The 20,906-nt window shown below is 43.2% G+C and overlaps 1 protein-coding gene across 1 annotated transcript in view; it reads left to right on the forward strand.

The window, feature by feature from the left end:
* The window catches only part of RPGRIP1L (RPGRIP1 like), a 343,339-nt gene that overhangs the window by 86,943 nt on the left and 235,490 nt on the right, over window positions 1-20,906 (forward strand). Inside the window, 1 exon segment of the mRNA XM_030204315.1 lies at window positions 4,819-4,962. Coding sequence (XP_030060175.1) covers window positions 4,819-4,962 — 144 coding nt within the window.

The raw sequence follows: 20,906 nt of genomic DNA on the forward strand, positions 1-20,906 counted from the left end.
TCTGTGCTGGGACCGCTGCTTTTTAACTTATTTATACATTATCTAGAGATGGGAGTAACTAGTGAGGTAGTTCAATTTGCTGACAACACAAAGTTATTCAAAGTTGTTAAATCACAAGAGGATTGTGAAAAATTATAAGAGGACCTTACGAGACTGGGATACTGTGCATCCAAATAGCAGATGATGTTTAATGTGAGCAAGTGCAAAGTGATGCATGTGGGGAAGAAAAACCTGAACTATAGCTATGTGATGCAAGGTTCCACATTAGGTGTCACTGAACTGGAAAGGGATCTAGGTGTCATTGTTGGTGATACATTGAAACCCTGTGCTCAGTATGCAGTGGTGGCTAAGAAAGCAAATAAAATTTTAGGTATTATTAGGAAAGGAATGGAAAACAAAAATGAGGACATTATAATGCTTTTATATCGCTCCGTGGTGCAACCGCACCACAAAAACTGTGTGCAGTTCTGGTCATTGGTTCTCAAAAAAGACATAGTGGTATTAGAAAATCCACTGCTTTTATCTAGGATAAGCCGCAAAAAATGTATTGTACTACTTTGGGATATTGGCAAGTATTTGTAACCTGGATTGGCCACTGTTGGAAACAGGATGCTGGGCTTGATATACCTTCAGTCTGTCCCTGCATGGCAACGCTTATGTTTTTATGACCTTACAGTTCATCAGGGCTTTCCTGGACTCTTCTCAGGGTTTAGCCGTCCTCCCTTAATCGAGAGCAAACAGCATCTCAGGTGTCCAAATCCACTCAGGTATCTGCTCGTCAGATGCCACCTACTCAGTCATATGGCTTCATGTATAGGCAGTACTTTTTTTTGTAGAAAAAAAGATACCGGTACTCATTAAGGGCTGGGTCACCATCTATGGCTCCACCCCTATGGTAGCTACACCCACAGTAGCCACACCCCATATACCAACCGTGGCACATATAAGCAGTATCATTGAAAATACTATACCAGTATAGGAGAAAAAGGTAACTTGTGATTTTTTTTTTCATTATAAATAACTAGTAAAACATGCCCGTTTCTCGCACAAGTGAAACAGGCGCTAGCAAGGCTATCCTCCAAGTTCCAGCTTGGCCCCCTCCCTACCCCCCTCTCATCCGAGTTCCAGGCCCCCCTCCCTCTCCTCTGAGTTCCAGGCTCCCCTCTCCTCTGAGTTCCAGGCTCCCCTCTCCTCCGAGTTCCAGGCCCCCGCCCTCCCACCCTCTCTGAGTTCCAGGCCCCCCTCCTCCCTCCCACCCTCTCCTCCGAGTTTCATGCCCCCCTCCCTCCCTCCCACCCTCTCCTCCGATTTTCATGCCCCCCTCCCTCCCTCCCTCTCCTCCAAGTTTCATCCCCCCTCCCACCCACCCTCTCCTCCGAGTTCCATGCCCCCACTCCCTCCCTCCCTCCCTCTCCTCCCTTCCCCTCAGAGTTCCAGGCCCCCTCCCTCTCTATCCTCCACTCCCAGTTCCAGACCCTCGCGCCTCCCTCTCTCTCTCTCTCTCTCTCTCTCTCTCTCTCTCTCTCTCTCTCTCTCCCCCCTCCGAGTGCAAGCCCGCCCTCATTTCCTGTTTCTGGAAGGGCAGGACCAGAGGCAGAGCTGAGAGAGAAGGGAAGGCAGGCTGAAGCACCGTGCCTGCTCGCCTTTCACTGCTGCCGCCGGGCCCTGAGGTAAGAAATTTTAAATTCTGGGCGGCACGCAGGAAAGCGAGGGGCAGGCGGAGGAGTGGGAGAAGAGGGCGGGCAAAGCAGGTCAGACTAGCACTCGGAGGAGAGGGAGGGAGAGGGGCCTGGAACTCGAAGGAGAGGGGGGCTGGAACTCGGAGGACAGGGGGGAGGGAGGGGGCCATTCTCTCGCAATTCTATCCTCAACTCCAACGTTCTGTGGCTGGCTGGTGCTGGCTTCCCTTCCCTCTCACTGATCCGCCCTCTGCCGTCATCACGTTTAGATGCGAGGGCGGACCAATGGGAACTGTGTTACAAACCCAGGCATCCAAACGTAGAACGTTGGAGGTGCAAATTATTATATAGGATTTCTATTAGCTGTTACAGCTCTTGTATACCCACTGCAAAATAAGACAGCAGATATAAATTCTCAAATTGGACATCTTCCAAACACTTAAATGAAAATAAAATGATTTTTTCTACCTTTGTTGTCTGTTTGTTTTTCTGATCATGTTGGTCCCAGTCTCTGATTCTGCTGCTCTCTATCTGTTCCCTTAACTCCATTTCCAGGGCTTCCTTTCCATTTATTTCTTTGCTTTCCTCCTTTCTTCTTCATTTCTTGCCCTAATCCATAGGTAAAAGCTGGGTCCTCCGCAGACTTGACTGGAGGAGGTATAGAGTGGATCCAGCTTTTGCCTATTTTATTCATCTATGTGCAGTTTTTCTCCTCTTTTCCCTTTCCCTCATCTCGTCAGTATGCATCTCCTTCCTCATTCTATCCACGTTCAGCATTGTATTTTCCCCTCCCCTTCCATCCATGCCCAGCATTTCTCCTCTCTCCTCCCCTCCATCCATGTTCATCTCACTTCCTCTCTCTTCCCTCCCCTCCATCCATGTCCAGTATTTCAACTCTCCCCTCCCCTCCATGCATGTCCAGAATTTCTCCTCCCCCCCCCCTTAAATCCATGTGCATCTCCTCCTCTGTCTCCCCCCCCCCCCATCCATGTCCAGCATTTCTCCTCTCCCCCTCCACGCCATCCATGTGCATCTACTTTCTCTGTCTTCCCTCCCCTCCATCCATGTCCAGTATTTCTTCTCTCTCCCTTCCCTTTCAACCGTGTTCATCTCCTTCCTCTGTCTTTCCTTCCCTCCAACATTTCTCCTCTCTTCCATGCCCTCCACTCCATCCATGTCCAGCATTTCTCCTCTCTCCCCTCCCCTCCATCCATGTGCATCTTCCTGTCTTGCCTCTCCTCCATCCATATCCAGCATTTCTCCTCTCTCCCCTCCATCCATGTGCATCTTCCTGTCTTCCCTCTTCTCCATCCATGTCCAGCATTTCTCCTGCCCTTCCCTCCATCCATCTATGTCCAGCAACTCTGCTGTCTCCCCTGCCCTCCCCATCCATGTCCAGCGATTCTCCTCTGCTCTCCCCTCCCATCTGTGTCCAATGGTTCTCCTTTGCTCCTATCCTCCCCTCCCAACCATGTCCAGCGATTCTCCCCTCTCCTCTCTCCTCCTATCTATGTCCAGCGATTTCTGCTCTCTCCCCTGCCCTGCCCTCCCTTCCCATCCATGTCCAGTGATTCTCCTCTGCCCTCCCCTCCATGTTTCCTCTCAGTGTCCCACCTTCCTCTGACATTGTTTCTTATTTCTGTGAGGGCGGGACACTGAGAGGGAACGAACTAACGAAAGAAAGGCTGGAGTAGGTGAGCCTTGTCCTTTCACTAACACTGCCGGCGCTGCAACTTCAGGTAAAAAAAATAAAAGATTTATACGTGTCGCGAGGTGCAGGAACAAAAAGCAGGGCTGTCGGGCAGCAAAGGGTGAGCTGGCGAGCTGGTCCTAGGAAAAAAGGTGCCGGTACGCCATACCACTGCGTACCAGCACCAAAAAAGCACTGTGTATAGGTCTCACTAATGCATATGGCAGTGGTTCCCAGTCAAGTTTTTAGGATACCCACAATGAATATTCATGAGAAAGATTTGCATACAGTGGAGGCAGTGCATGCAAATCTCTCTCATGAATATTCATTGTGGATGTCCTGAAAACCTGACTGGCTGGGGTGCCTCCAGGACCAGGTTTGAGAACCACTGGCATATGCTAAGAAATTTGTCATAAGGGAAATGAGTCTAAGATAAAAAAAAAACATTCTACATTAGATAAGTGGTGGGTCTATAGAGGTCAGGAAAGGGGTCACACCATGTTATTTCATAAGATGTATTTGTGGCACGTAAATGCATTCTACAGTGTTGGATATCTTCTGAACCCCCTAATTTTTGGCACTGGAGAAATCAATTACATTTATTGTGTACCTGGGATGCTTGAGATGTAAAAGGCTTGCACAAGCATAAAAAAACGTTTTGTCGATCTGGGACCCTTACTTGCAAACTCTTCACCCAAGGTTTGATCCTTAACAACCTAAAATTCTATGTTCTGTACAGCTTTTGTAAGAGTTTGCCATTTTGTTCTCTTGAACCACCCACGAGGGGGAGGGGGCTATTAGACTGCCCTACCAACTGAGGGATCGCTCTAATGGTGCTAAAATGTTGACTTGACTTGCATTAATGGAGGCTCACAAATGCATACCAAAAAAGTTGCTAATGCACATTTTAATATGGTTTGATAAGTAGGCTCTTTGCAAATAAGAATCCACATGAAATATGTGTAAGGAGAAAAAATTAGCCTGTTGCATCTGAATACTTTCCACCTACAGTGTGAACTGGTCTGAAATTTATCAAGAAAAAAAGTTGATAGTAAGTGAATATTTATGTTTAGTATTCAGTTGTGATTTTTACAGAGTGAGTTGTAGAATAGGCCTGATAGGAAAAATAAATATTTCAATTTTAAGAATTGTATACAGTACACTTTAAAAAATCCTGCTGTATAATGCAACCCCTTATTTTTATTTTAGTCAGTTACTTCTATTGCATCCAAAACATAACTAAAATGTAACTCTGTAATATACACAATTTAGTTATTTAGAAATTTGACTTGTATAGGTTATTTACAGGCTCATTTTCAAAGCACTTAGCCTCCCAAAGTTCCATAGAAACCTATGGAACTTAGCCTCCCAAAGTGCTTTGAAAATATGCCTCTTAGTGTTCCTTGCAAGTATCCCTGTGTTAAAAGATGCTTTGGTGCTGATTTGCAGAGAGAATGTGATAGAAACACAAAAGGGACAAATGGAAGAGATGGAACATTCAGCAGATATCCTTAGAGATCAAATAAGAAGGAAAGAAAGGGAATATGAAGAATCTCTTTTACAACTTAGAGAGCAACAAGCAACAGATCAAAGGTACAGTGCAAAATGATAGTATCCAAAGAAAAACCATATTAGAGCACATACAGTGTGTTCATGTATACATGTAGGGGGTAATTTTATAAAAGATTTTCTCCGAGGACAGGTAGGCATAATATTCTCATGTGTGGGTGACATCATCCATGGAGTCTGTTGCGGACACTGCCATAGTGCATGCATGGTGGTGGCACTGCCTCAAAGTTTTAAAGTGACGGCGCATTATGTCAGTGCCTGCACGAGGCTCTGTATATTATATATGAGAATATATGCCCAATGTAAAAGTATATGGGCTGACAAGAAGACGCATAGTGTTTATACGACTCAAGAGTAGGTGTTACAGGGGAGGAGTTTGTGCAGAGGCATGAAGTACATGCCTGGATTATAAAAACTATGCATTTACTTCAGCCGTATACATTTTAGCTACAATTTTGGCTGCTTTTGTGATGCTATTTTATAAATACACACAGGTTCCTGTGTATCTTTATAAATTAGCCTCACGATAAGCACCTATTAGGAATTCCAACTTTGGGGACCTGTTATAAAATTAACTTCATAATTTATAATTGTATTACCCTGATATGCTGGGACTTATCAGTGTAGGAGCCATCTAGTGTTGAAAGGTTCTACAACCGTTCTGGTTATAAAAAATGGGAACTTGCTGAGTCAAGAGAACAGTCAAAGGACTTATCACCTCTAGTCTTGTCAGGTTGATAAATCCCACTCAGGACCAGCATATCAATCATGGTTTGTTTATGGAAAAATCATCTTTAATAAAGATTTCAGTATAACATTACACAATCGTATGTTCAAATATAGAAATAGTATCATAAGAACATAAGAGTAGCCATGCTGGGTCAGACCAATGGTCCATCTAGCCCAGTATCCTGTTTTTTAAACAGTGGCCAAGCCAGGTCACAAGTACCTGGCAGAAACCCAAATCGTGGCAACACTCCATACTACAAATCCCAGGGCAAGCAGTTGCTTCCCATGTCTGTCTCAATAGCGGACTATGGAATTTTCCTCCAGGAATTTGTCCAGACCTTTTTTAAACCCAGATACACTAACCGCTGTTACCACCTCCTCTGGCAGACAGTTCCAGAGCTTAACTCTTTGATTGAAAATATATTTCATCCTATTTGTTTTAAAAGTATTTCCGTGTAACTTCCTTGAGTGTCCCCTAGTCTTTGTACTTTCGGAATGAGGAGTAAAAAATCTATTTACTGCTACTCGTTCTACACCACTCAGGATTTTGTAGACCTCAATCATATCTCCCCTCATCTGTCTGTTTTCTAAGCTGAAGAGCCCTAACCTCTTTAGCCTTTCCTCATATGAGAGGAGTTCCATCCCCTTTATCATTTTGTCAACTGTTTCTTACATCATACAAACTGGAAACATTAGCAGGACCTGAATTACATGCTGTAGACATGCTTCAAGTTACAAATGCCTGCTATTTACAGCAAGGCTAAGTCCATTTCATGCATTCAGTCCAGGGTCAGGTTATATAGTTTGTTTTCTTTCTTCACAATAAATATGGCACATACTTGAACAATACTTTAGATACAAAATACTTTGTATGACTTTTAAAGCTTCATATTACCTTAACATGTGAAACACAAGCTTACAAACTCATGGGTCTTGACTAGCTTTGGCATCCAAGCTGTCAAATTGCCGAGAATGCCATCCTGGTGTCCTAGTCCTTGTAAAGACCCAAAGGATATATCGGGCTCCTGTATGGACCACTAAAGCAAGGCTTGCTGAATTTATATTCATCTGTGCCATTCTATTACTCGGCACATAAGGCACTAACACTGAACTTAGCAGACCAAGGATGTTAGATAACAGGAGACGGGATGACGTCAAAAAGTTGAAGACATTTAGGTTAATGACCATTTCCCTCTCCTCTATACAGCCATCATCCCCGTTCACTCAAAACAACTCTAGCAAATCTATGAACCTCTCTATCCACATTGTTCTTTATTGTTGGCAGCATTTTTATTTGATCTCATTTATATTTTTATGTTTAAACTGTTTTATTAACAATTCTCACAATACAAAGTAATGTAGAATATGCATATAACATTGTTTGAGATACAAAACAGCATTTTTACAACATATTCAACTTCGCCAAACACTTTTCATCCCCATTTTTCCCCCTTCCCCCTCCCCTCTTGACAATTCCTTGGCCCATGCTAACAATAGGTTTTGAGTGACTCTTGCTCCTAATATCATACTCTTGAATACTTCATTAGGTAAAATAGTGCTTATCACAAAATATCAGTAGCTAAACATCAAAGCTCTAGATCACTGCCAAGCTTAGCCATTTACGTCTCACTCAACCCCTCCAACCCCCCACCCAATACCTCCCCCCCTTGCAAGCAGAATTCCACTTTAGATTAAATTAACTACTCCAGGCTATCCGTACTCTCTATTATTCTACTATTTATCAGGCATTAACAAGCAGACTACGTCCCCTTGGACTAAGCATTTGCAGGTATGGTTCCCAAATCTGCAGAAATCGCACTCTACGTTTAGGCGATCGTTTTGAATCCCTAGCCTCCCAAGAGGCCAGGAGATGCACCTGATTGCGCCAATGCCAGTAAGCTGGCCCTTCCGATGAGACCCAGTATTGCATAATGCATTTTCGCGCTACCAAGCTCAGCTTTCTGCATAGCATTATAGCGGGGGCTCCCAATGGGGCAAACGCTCTTGGTTGATCCAACAGAAACTGCCGCTCCGTTCCTTGAACTCTGTTCCCCAATCGAATCAAAAACCCTCTTACCCTCTGCCAAAACATGCGCACCTTGGGGCATTGCCACAATGCATGATATAACGAGCTGGGACCCCCTCCGCATTTAGAGCATCCCGAGTTGTCCGGCCCCAACATATGAGCCAGTTGTGTTCTAGACATATACCCCCGTAAGACCACTCTATAACCACACTCCCTCAGCCTCTCATCTGTTACCAACGCCCGTATGCCCTTCAAGGTAGCTGACACATCCCATGTTGCCAGGGAGATCCCCATATCTTGTTCCCATTTTCGCTTAAGATCAACGTATTGCCTCTGAGGCCTACGCCTAGCCAGTGCCCCATACAGTGCTGATACAGACTGTTTCTCTATCTGCAACTCCTCAATGAAAACCCTTAGCAGCTCTCCCATCCGCCCTCTCAGGGATATTTGGCTCAAGGACTTCACATAGTGTCGGACCTGTGCATAGGCAAATCTATTACCCCAAGCTGATCCCACTTTATCTTGAAGAGCGTCAAATGTTATCATTTCCCCATTGTCCAACAATAGGTGTTCCAATCTTGTGATGCCCAGCCCTTTCCACCTGCCAAATGTCGGGTTATCTATCCCTGCCTCAAAAACAGGATTGCCTACGATTGGGATTTGATCTGTAACGTGTGGTTGGCCCCCCATTTGCCGCATCCACCACTGCCACGCCTCCCGAAGGGGTTGTAGTATGATACTTTTTTTAAGTTTAGAGGGGAGCTGACTTCGAGGTAAGTGGAGCAATGCTAATATATCATAGGGAGCAAAAAAAGCTTCCTCCAAGCCCATAGGTGTATAATACTGCGTGGCATTCACCACATCTACTAAGTGGCGCAGCAAACACGCCTGATTATATAGGAACACATCCGGGATACCCATTCCCCCCTGTCTCCAGCTCCCTATTAACTGATTTTGGCTAACTTTAGGCTTTTTGCCTGCCCAACAAAATCTACTGAAAAGGCGCATCATCCGCTTCAAATCAACTCGCAATAGGCGTATGGGTAAAGTTTGAAGAACGTACAACCAGCGCGGAAACAACACCATTTGTACTACATGTATCCGTCCCATTAATGACAGTGGCAGACTCATCCAAGAGTCCAATTTAGTTTTTGTATATTCCAGTAAGATTTTAACATTCAACTGATATAAATCTAATGTATTCATTGTGAGTCGGATTCCTAAGTATTTAAAGGACTCTCTGGCCCATCTCAACGGAAATTCGGGAGCCCAGTCCCTCTGGTTCACCTCTGGCGAAGCCAGCGCTTCTGACTTGTCTAGATTAATACGGAAACCTGAGTAGTCGCCATATTCACGGAAGGTTTCCAATAACGTATCTAAGGATTCCCTTGGGTTTGTGAGATGTACCAAAATGTCATCCGCAAATGCTGCAATCTTAAACATGTGTGTCCCTAAGCCAACTCCCCGGATCAAAGGGTTTGCCATGATGTCTCTAATAAGGGGATCTAAAACCAAAACAAAGAGAAGAGGGGACAATGGGCACCCCTGCCTCGTGCCCCTCCTAATACAGAAACTTTCCGATTCTATCCCGTTTACTCTCAGAGTGGCACATGGGTTGGCATATAAAGCATGTATTGCCTCAACAAATCTCCCTGAAAATCCATATTGTTCCAACGTGTCAAAAAGAAACTTCCAGTGAACCTTATCAAAGGCCTTTTCCGCATCAAAGCTGATCAGCAATGATGCTACCTTCGCCTGCGAGCTGTGTTCTAGTGATGTCAATATTGCTCTCAAGTTCTTACTCACAGCTCTACCTCCCACAAATCCTACTTGACTTTCATGAATCAACCTTGGGAGCAGCCTCGCCAATCTATTAGCCAAGATTTTTGCCAATAACTTGGTATCATAATTTAACAGGGAGATAGGCCGGTACGATGTCGGCTCTAGAGGGTCCCTCCCCGGTTTCAACAAAACTATTATTTGAGCCCTATTCAAGTCTGGGGGTAACCTTTGTCTCTCTATCACTTGGTTCAAAAATCTAGTAATTGCAGGTATAACCCCTCCTTCCATTAATTTATAGAATTCTCCCCTTAACCCATCTGGTCCCGGGGCTTTTAGTCGTGGGCTGTGAGCAATAACCAAACTGACTTCATCTTCAGTAATTAATTGATTGAGACTATCCAGCTCTTGTATTGTAAGCTTTGGTAGAGCCAGATTTTCTAAATACATCTGGTTTAGCAGACCGTCTTCCTCTGGGGAAGCGTACAGCTCTTGATAAAAGGCCCGAAAAGTTTCACATATTGCTTTGTCTGATGTGTGGAGCCCTCCCCCCCTTTGTCTCAGTGCCAAAATATTCTTTGTCCCTCCCCGAGGGCTAATTATTTTTGACATCAACTTGCCTGTTTTATTACCATGTTTATAGAGCATATATCTATAGTATAACTGTGACTTGTGTGCCCTTTCTTGCAAAAGTACATTTAGGGCGGTCTGAAGTTCCAGCACTTGTTGTTTATCACCTATCGCGTGTGTCTCCCCATATCTCTTCCGTGCCTTACAAAGTTGGGAACTCAAACGCAAGATGTTTCTATCTCGTGTCTTCCTCACAAAGTGTGCATGACTTATCACTTCGCCTCTAAGAACCGCCTTAGCCGCTTCCCAAAACAAAACTGGGTCTTCTATGTGTTCTTGATTATGAGTACTATATTCCGCCCAGCAAGCTTGTAACCTGCCTTTAAGCATTGGATCTGAACTGAACTCCAGGGGAAATTGCCATTTGTATTCCTGTGGAGTTGTACCGCTTGGTATCCATTCTATCTTAACCCAGGCGTGGTCCGACACCATGTACGGTCCTATCTCCGCTGTTGTCACTTCCCCAAACATCTGACGTGATGTCAGAATATAGTCAATTCTCGACTGAGTGGAGTGGGCCCGCGACAAGTGTGTATAGTCTTTCTCACCTGGGTGCAGCACCCGCCACGCATCAACCAGGCCCAACATCTGGCTCAACTGTAAGAGGCCTCTATTATTATAACATGAAGAGGCCGTCTCCGGGGCTGATCTGTCCAGAGAGGGGTCCCAAGTTGCATTTAAATCACCCCCCAGCACTATAGCTGCGTGCGGTTGCCTAAGCAAAAAGTTTATCAGAGTTTGATAAAACTTCCGATCATATCTATTTGGAGCATAAACATTACAGATAAGCAGTTTCTGTCTCCCAACTACCACTTCCAATATAACATAGCGGCCTTCAGTATCAATCAGAAGTGGATTAATTACAGAGGCTATGCCTTTTCTAATTAGTATCGCTACTCCTCCCTTTTTACCTTGTGCATTTGCTGCTATACAATCCCCGACCCACCAGGTGCTGAGCTTGGCATGTTCAATCTGGTTCAGATGCGTCTCCTGCAAGAGTGCTATGTCCGCCCTTTGCCTATTTAATTGCTGTAAAATCTTAGAACGTTTGATTGGCGAATTAACTCCGCCTACATTCCACGTTAGTATTCTTACTATTCTTGGATTTGAAAGTGTGTGCCTTTCTCCATAAATGTCCACTGTTGTACTCGAGGGGGACATCCCAGCCTCTGCCCCCCCCCCACTTGCACCTCCACTGTGTCAACTTCATTGTTATGTTCTACATCCTTACTAGTTAAGACTTGTGCCCTGCTTGCATCCCTCTTCCCTCCCCCCCCCCCAAACCCTATATCCCTTATTCTCAGGTCCACCAATTAGGACCTTAACTTCCTTACGTCTCTCCCTCCCCCCTCCGCATTATACATTGTTACAATAAACATAAAACATAACTTTCTTGTCAAGCTGAGCAGACACTTACAGGGTCTCCCCCCTCTTACCAGGGGTTCAAATCGGTTCACCCTCAGGCCATGTCTGCCATATAGTGTCTTAATTTAACAGCAAACAAAACAAAACAAAAAAAAAAAAAAAAAAAAATAAGTTCAACATTCAAGTCTAACTCACAAACCATAGGACCTTAACTTTCCAACTGCAGCCTTCTTGCCAAGCTTTCTGCTACTATAAGTGGTCCATCTTTGTTCTTGGCTGGGAGATTACTGTAGTGTCATATCTTGACCAATCAGGTCTCCGCTGACCTCTCTGTATGACATTACTCAGTGTTCTCAGAGTGATTCTCTTTCTATGCTGTTCAACTTGCATCTGAAGATAATGTTCCCAGCTGTTGTAGAAATTCTTTAGCCGCCCCTGCCGTCTCATATGTCTTAGTAATACCATTATGCGTGACCCGCAATTTGGCAGGGTATTGTAGTGCAAATCTTATTTTCTTTTGGAATAGCGTTGAGCAAACCTCCGAAAACTGTCTCCTCCGTGTTGCTACCCCTGCTGAATAATCTTGAAAACATCTTACTGGGATTCCTTCATACTCCAATGCTTTCCCAGCTCTCAGCAACTTCATCACTTCTTGTTTTTGCGCATAGTTCAAAAATTTTAGAATTACCACTCTTGGCTTATTGGTGCCAGTCATTTTCATCCCGATGCGGTGAGCCCGTTCTATTTGTATCGGCCCCGAGGCTTCTGGGTATTGTAGTTCACTGGCAAACCAGCGTGCCAAAAAAACCTCCAAGCCCCGTTCGGGTAACGTTTCTGGCAGGCCCACCACTCGGATATTATTTCTCCTGGACCTGTTTTCTAAGTCCTCAATCTTTTCCTCCATCGCCTGCAGCTTTTTTTGAGTTATTTCTTGTATTGTCTCCACCTCCGTTACTCTATCCTCAATTTCACTCACACGTGTTTGAAAGCCTGCACAATCCCGAGAAAGATCTGTGAGCTGTTCTTTTACCTTTTCCAGGTTAGTATTTATGGGGGAAAGCCGGCGATCCAACATAGCTTCTAACACTGAGGACAATTCTGAGGTTATTTCGGCGATCCAAGCCGATGACACTGTTGGGCCCGGCGGACTTGCGGGCGGCGCCATCTTGTCTTCTGCTCCTCTACCGCGGAGCTTATCTTTATGTACATTTTTCGCTGCCATTACGCCGCCAATTAAGTTAAAATGTACGTTGCCGGCCTCTCTGCCGTTTCAGGCTGTGGCGAATTTCGTTTTTAGATCGCGGTTTGTGAGCTGATCATGCGGAGGGGGGATTGAAGCCGGAGAGATCTTTTTCCTTCAACCCCTCACGGTCATGACGTCACCGGAAGTCCTCTCATTTATATTTTTAAACATGCTGGCTTTTGCAGCATACGGATGTACACAGAGGAAGTGTTGGTCTCATCGGTCAGAGTAATTAATGAATTCTAAATTTTAAATCACTGTGTAATTTGGAGGGGCTGGTTATAGGGACTCCCTGTATTCATGCAGAGATGCTTTCATCTAGTATAGGGCCACAAAAACAGACATCATGTTATGAGAATCAGATGCTTAACAATAAGTCTATTTATAATTAGGTTAAAACCTGGGATCATTTAGTATCTTTTTTTCCTGTGCCTACATCAAAAGAAGAAGATGGCATGTGGGAACTTGCTCCTTTTGTTTTCTGGAATGCAGTGGTATATTATAAAAATGCACTTGCCTTTTTTATTACTACTTTTTCAGAGAGAGGTATTGAATAATGAAGGAAGGGCTTCCTTCATTCTGACCAGAGTCAGTCTAAATTTGCCAATATTGTCCAGTTCAGCAAACTGTTAGCCGCTAAGTTCATACAAAGTTAATTATGTTCAGTGGAAAATAAATCTGTTGGCTTAGGCTGCTTGCTATGTGAATATTCCATCACTGTTTCATTATTCCTACCAAGTACTACATATTAAGGGCATTTGCTTTAAACTTTGTTTTAATTCATTTATCCAGTCCTTACATGCACATGATATTGCTTTTTAAATCCTAAGGGTGGTTGAACAATTAGGTATAAACTGTGTTGTTTCTGACTTTACTTTTTTTAGACTACTTTGGGTCCTACTGATTTGTACTTCTGCTGTCTAGAATTTTGGAAGATGGAAATGAGAAAATAAAAGTTTTAGTTGTACTCTGTAGAAGTTGTTTTTTTTACTTTGCAATGTCTGTATGGATGTCTGTTCTGGTGTATGCATGTGATAATATTTGAATAATTGTCTATACTTATGGCTATGATTTCTGAACATGCATCATCATTAAAGGATAGACTTTTAAATGCCCAGTTGGGTGTATATATACTAATCTCAACTTTGTTAAATGTTTCATACATATCCATCTACTTACTCCCATAATATATCTGAATTCTATTATTCAGTCTCAATGTATTTTCAAATGTAAGCCACATTGAACCTGAGTTTGCTTGGTATAATGTGTGATATTAATGTAAAAAAAAAAGATCCTTTATCCTCCATCTTTTAAGACACTGCCTATCCAGCTAGATGGTGATGACACGAGGAAAGCAACTTTGGTCCAGTGAAGACTAACTCAAAATAACCTGTTCCTTAGCTGTGCTCTAGTATAACATTGGAAATGTGACCATACCAGCATTCCTCTGTGGATAGAAGAGATTTCAGTTTTGCCACAGTATAAGTCATCACAAGAACAAAATATAAGAAAACCAATGGACTGCATTAGGGGATTATAGTTATGTTTAAACAAGAAATCTGCATGAAACAAAATATTTATTTTTATGTTAACTTATAAAACCAGTTGTCCCTGAAACATGTTCAAAACAAAATAATCTATTTGTGTATCTAAAATGTAAACTTCTACAGAACAGATAAAGATGTGATTCCATGTGCCCCAATAAAACGAGAGTTTAATTTTACTTCCATTTAATTTCAATATATTCCATCTTTATAACACAAGGCTTCCCAAGGCAGATTACAATAATAGTTAAGATGAACCCATCAGGAAACAGGATATCCTCACTGAAATTTGGCCATCTATATTGTATAGCACAGTGTTGAAAAATGAGCACAAAATACTACTACTACTTATCATTTCTATAGCGCTACAGAGTTTATAACTGCTGTTTATATCAGCTGCAATAATTTTTAAGCTGTTTTAGTGATATTCAATTTTTATTTTATGATATTTATATCTACATATGGGAAACTTTCAAAAAATTTAAAAAACCTGTCAAATAAGTAATAAAAAAACCCAATCCTTTTGTCCTTCACCTTTTCAGGCACTGCCTATCCAAGTGGAACAGCTTTAGACTTTTTACAGATGGACCACGCATAGGCGGTCCTTTATTTCTTTTTTTTTTTTTTTTTTTTTGAATCTTTATTTATATTTTCACAGAGGAAATATAGAACAAATACACAAAACTTTAACCTCCCAAAACCCAAGTATACAACCCATGACATACTGTAGCTCTTCAGTGTGGCAGTCCTTTATTTCTAATAATCGTTTGCTATTGTTTTCAATAGCATTTGCTATTGTTTTGGTGAGCTATAATGAGCTAGATAAGCTCACCGGCTCACCCCGACTCCTGTTTTCATGTAATCTCCTTGGAGCTGACCCTAAGTCAAAGCTGGCTGGAACAGTGTTTTGCTGTAACAAAGCTATTTGGTCAAATCTGAGCTCTGACTATGTGAAATGAATCAGCTGTTTCAGTCCAGATCCAGGGGAGAAAGGATAAGTATTCACACTATGGTTCCTGTCAGATTCCTCTAGCTCTGTCATTCTGCTGCATACTTCACAGACATGTGACAAAGGCATGATGAGCGAGAGACCATCAAAACAATGATGTAGATGAGTTTTCAAACTCTCTTAGGCCTCTTCTTCAGGTGTCATATATACCTAGATGTATAAATGATAAACAACCAAAATGAAAGACATGATTAAACAAGTATTTTTTATTAATTTATTAGTTGTTATTTACTGCCTTTTTGAAGAAGTACAATCTGATCAATCTGAGCAAAGGCTTGACAGAACACAGTCTGGTTGCCCTGACCAGTCTATCCAGCCATTCTTGTTTGCATAGCCAAGAAAGAAGGAGGTGATGTCTAACATCCGCAAGACATCACTGCCCATCCCATTCCTCAGTGGTTCTTTGCTGTACCAATCAGCCAGATATCCAAGTTCCCATTCCTAACCAAACACCCAATTCCCCCCCACATTTTATAACAATCCAAACATTCATAAGAACTAGTAAGTATGTTGCCCAAAATCTTGTAAGCCTTGCCTCAAATATCTGGTTGTTCAAGTGCCTGTATCCCTGCAGATTGGCATCCAGCAATTACCAACTTAACAGAATCAAAATGTCCACTCACTGGGAATCTGTAGTCTACTTGGCTCTAACCAGGTTAACTTCAGGGATTTCTATTACCTGAAATTTATTTAATTTAAATCAATTGATCCTTCTGTTAATTTTACCAAATTGTTTCCTTAAAGGGTTCCAGGGGTGATCTACATCATATTTAACTGGTCCGATGGCAAATTGCCGACCAGTGTTTAATCATAAATTATTATAACATGCACAGAGTGGCGGTTGCACCTCTGGCCACTTTGTTGGACAGACTAGATGGACCGTGCTGGTCTTTATCTTTCGTCATTTACTGTGTTAACTATTGCAGTACCAATTCATGGACTTCTGCTAGATCAACAACTCTGTTGAGGTTGAGGCAACCATGAAGAAAGCTAAAAAGTGCACAGATTCTTCTTGGTAAAGATCCATGTCTCTTGGACCATTTAGGCAAGAAGGTTTTTTGTCAGGTTCTCAGGTTCAGAGCCCGCGGGGCCGGGCTCTGGAGCAAACGTGAGCCCTTGGGCTGCTGACGAGGAGCGACAGCAGCAGGCAAAACCCACCAACCAACACTGGGCAAGCACACCGACACCGGCAGGGACTGCAGGCACCGCCCAGCGAGCCGGAACACATGGACTGGAACACTGGACTGGAATTCCCCGGACTGGAGGACACGACTGGAATCCCCCGGACTGGAGCACTGGACTGGAATCCCCCGGACTGGAATACTGGACTGGAATCCCCCGGACTGGAGCACACCGGACTGGTCCACACAGCTTCACCTGCACTTAGCTACTAAGCCCCCCAGGAGTTGAGCTCCTGGGTTCGAGTAGCCGGCAGGACTTACTGGACGACACAGGGACCAGGACTAGAACAAGCTGTAACTGAAGTGCACCTAACTCCTAAACTGACCAAAAGTGTTCCTAAGCCCACACCAACAGAAAAGCTCCTAAGCCCTCCACTAACAGCAGTGCTCCTAACAGAAACTAACAGAGGTGCCCCTACGCCCTACACTAACAGAAGTGCAGGGAAGCCACAAGGGAAAAGGAAGGGAAGACAAATGCCAGAGCTAACACTGGTGCTTCCTAAGCACCAAGCTGCAGCAGCTAAACATGGGTACACACCCCGGTGCTTCCTAAGCACCCAGCTACAGCAGCTAAACACAGGTCACGAGGAAAAGCGGGGAAAGCACAAGGAAACAAGCAGGAAAGCCAAATACCCAAACAACAAAAGGTGCTTCCTAAACACTTACTAACAAGGGTGCTCCCAGCACCAAACTCCAGCACTGCACTAACAGCAGTGCTACACACCGTAGCAAAAGGGAAAGCAGAGGAGCCAAAGGGAAAAACAGGGAAGTCAAACACACAAGTCACACGTGCACACTGACTGCACTAAACTAACCTGGACCTAAAGCAAGTAGCCAGAAGCAAATGTTGCGAAGGACCTGAAGGAAAGAACCCCACTTCATTATCAAGGCCCTCCCTGATGATGTCACACTCCCTAGACCCAGGCAACAGCACACTGACCCAGAGAGCACACTGAAACCCATAGAGGCCCAACCCACACCAATGCAACATCGTGAAGCCCTTGAAGCCAGTACACCCAAAGAGAGGTGGAGCAACTCAGGCAACACACACAGGTGCAGTATAGCGAAACAATTAGAGCCATGCTGCTGGAAGCTGCCAGCACAGAGAGACAGAGCCAGCTCAGAAAGGACAGACAAAAGAAACAGAAGCCAGCTAAGAAGCTGACCCCCAGGAAAGAGGTAAGTTTGAGAGGGGTTCTGACCCCAATCATAACAGTTTTCTAGCCGGCGATGCTATCTGCCTACATTTGCAGCTTATCAACAACTGCTGATATGAAGCCCCACTTTGGCAGTATGTTCATAACATCTTATTTATACATCTGATGTGTTCAACACTTCCTCCAGAATTTCAGCTTCTACTATTGCTGCCAGGTTCTGGCTTGATTATGTAGTTTCAGCCTACAGCCTACATTAGGATGTCCACATCAGGCTGGCAGATGCTCCATACACTGAAGACTCCTTATTTGAAGGAAAAGGGAAGGAGACTGCAGATAAGGTCTATTGCTTCACTTTGCAACTGCTCCTTCAACAACTGCTATTTCCTCCAGATGTATGAATTCAGCTCAATATTTCCAACAAGACCTCTTACTGTTCCAGAGACAACTTCAACAGGTGCAGAGTCCCATCTTCGTCAAACCCTGACAGCAAGACAGAAGAAAACCAAAGTAGGTTTCACCTACTCAGCAAAAGTCTTTTTGACTGTTAGTCACAACCAGTATTTCACCAAAACATATACCCTGTGCTGCCTGTGGGGAGCTGGGCTGATTTCAACAGTGACATCTTATCAATATAGATTCCTGGGTCTTCAGCATAGTAAGCACAGACTACGGTTCCTTATGCAGCAATCAGATCAGCCATTACTGTGATCTCATGTACCCCAGTTCCATATCCATCTCTTAAAGAAAAAGTCAGTTTCCTCCTACAACCCAACCCATATAGCAATATAGCTAGTCCCACCATGGGAAAGGAATCACATCATCTACTCAGCATAATTACTGATTCCCAAGAAGCCGAGAGGCTTGCACTTCATTGTGGACCTCAGGAATCTGTCTTTTTCTTTGCAAGGACAAATTCAAGATGAGCGTTGTTCTCTCTTTTCTATCATTCTTGAAAAAAGGTAGACTGGCAGTGTGCACAATCTCAAAGATGCGTACGCATGTATACTGATATATCCCTGTTGCAGATTATACTTCCAGTTCTGCTTCATATAGACCACTGTCAGTACAAAGCTCTCCCTTTTGGCCTTTCGTCAGCCAGAGTTTTCACAGAATTCCTTGATGATGGCCATGCATTTACACAACCCAAGCCACCCAGGTTTTCCCAACCTTGAGGAATAACTCCTGTCAGCTTCCTCAGAATGCTTGGAGATAGTCATCAGGTTCACCTGCTGCAGTGTCTAGACTTCATTATTAATTTCCCAAAATTGATGTTGTTCCAAAACAAATTTTGTTTATAGGTGCAATTCTGGATACAGTACAAGCAAGATTATTTCTGCTAACGAACAGATTGCAATCCATGATTTTTCATGTCCACAACATTCAGACATTCACAGTGGTCACAGCAAGGCCTACTTACAAATGCTGGGTCACATGGCACTGCAATACATTTGGTCCCCTTTGCTCTCCTGAAAATAAGAATGCCTGAATGAGATCTCAAGTTCCTATGGAACCAGACTACTCAACCGCTTTCCACTATTCTTTAGCTTAGTTATGATCCGTGCTTCAGTGATAAACATCTGTACCCACTCTATCTGTAATGTGTTTTGCTAGAAAGTCACTCTGCCCTAATAGATGCTTCTATCACTGTGTGGGAAAATCACTTCAACTCATACCATACACAAGGCACATGGTCAAAGTCTGAAAGACTTCTTCACATCAATTACTTGGAGCTTTAAGCCATATTTTATGCTCTTCTCTGAAAGAGCTCAGCAAATTAGTTCAAATGGACATCCAAGTTGCTATGTTTTAGGTCAACAAACAAAGAGATGGTATGCCTCCATCTCTGCTGGGAAGCAGCAAAGATTTGGGATTTTGTCATTGCCAACCACATCTATATTCAAGCTGCTTCTCTCCCTGACATTTAGAACCAGATGGCCGACACGACTCAGGAGAGTTCTTTGACCACACAAGTGGTTTCTAGATTGAAGAACCCAACACTACAGCAGTCAAGCTTGGAGAAATCTCTCAAACAAACCTCTTCATCAGTAACAAAAATGTAAAGCTGCTGCTCTTTTGTTCAGTACTCTATCCTCCAGTCAACTGCATAAGACCCTACACGTTTCAGAGATGGTACCATAATACTGACAGAGCCCTTCTGACCTTGTCACAGTTGGTTCCTCTGCTAAAAAGATTTGTATAACTACCCTAATGCATGCTTCAAATGTCTCCGTCCTTGACTCCGAATGATGGCTACCTGCTTCATCCTGATCTCAAATTTCTAGCCTGCACAGCGTGGAAACTGGGTAACATTTATTTTTCACTCAAGAACTACAAATGCCTTTTCAAGATATCTTACTGGAACCAAGAAAATAATCTACCAGGCATTCTTATGCTTGTCATGGAAGACATTTTTTCTAACTGGTGTTTAATTAGTGACCATGACCTCATTCACTGTTCTCCTGACATCATCTTGTACTATTTATTTATATCTTCCTTATCTAGGGTTCCAGTTGTTCTCCATCAGAATACAACTTTGACCTTTCTAGGCCTATCATGCTTAGGTTGATACACAACTGAATTCCCAGTGCCTTGTCTTATTTCTCAATATATGAAAATACTTTTTCACATCGACCAAATGCTGCAGAGGCCTCCTGTGTTATCAGACCTCAACATTATCTTTACATCACTTACAAAGCAGCCATTTGAGCCAATGGAGTCTACTTCACTCAAGCGCCTGGAAAGGACTCTTTGTAGTAGTGTTTACCTATTAGAATGAGTGAGCTTCAACCTTTAGTTAAATATGTACCTTACACTTGGGTTTCTCATAATAAATTGGGATGAGTTTTGAAAACTACTTTATTTCCCAAAGTTGTAATAGCTTTTTAGTGCATCCTATGTTATATCCAGAGCCTTTTAAAATCCATTCAAGAAAGCCCTCCACATCCTGGTCTGTATAGAGGCTTTCATTTACTGCCCCAAAAGAACTGAATCCATTAGAAAGTCTGCTTTTCTGGTCCCCAACAGAAGTAAAATTTCGGTTGCCAAATGAACTTTGGAGAATTGGCTAACATCCTGTATTCAGTTCTGTTATGAATAAACTGGTGCTCTTCTAACCCCTAAAGTGAAAACTCATCAGATCAGAGCTACTTTTTTTTACCATGGCTCTTCTAGTGTCTGCTTAGCTGGATATTATTTGTAAAGCTTAACTCTGCGTGGATCAATCTACAGGTACAAGAAAAGACAGTGCATTAAGTTGAGTTATGCTGGCTAATCTCTCTTTGGGGTCTTGCAGCTCTTGTACCATT

This window comes from Microcaecilia unicolor, chromosome 5 (assembly GCF_901765095.1).
Source record: "Microcaecilia unicolor chromosome 5, aMicUni1.1, whole genome shotgun sequence".
Taxonomy (NCBI): domain Eukaryota; kingdom Metazoa; phylum Chordata; class Amphibia; order Gymnophiona; family Siphonopidae; genus Microcaecilia; species Microcaecilia unicolor.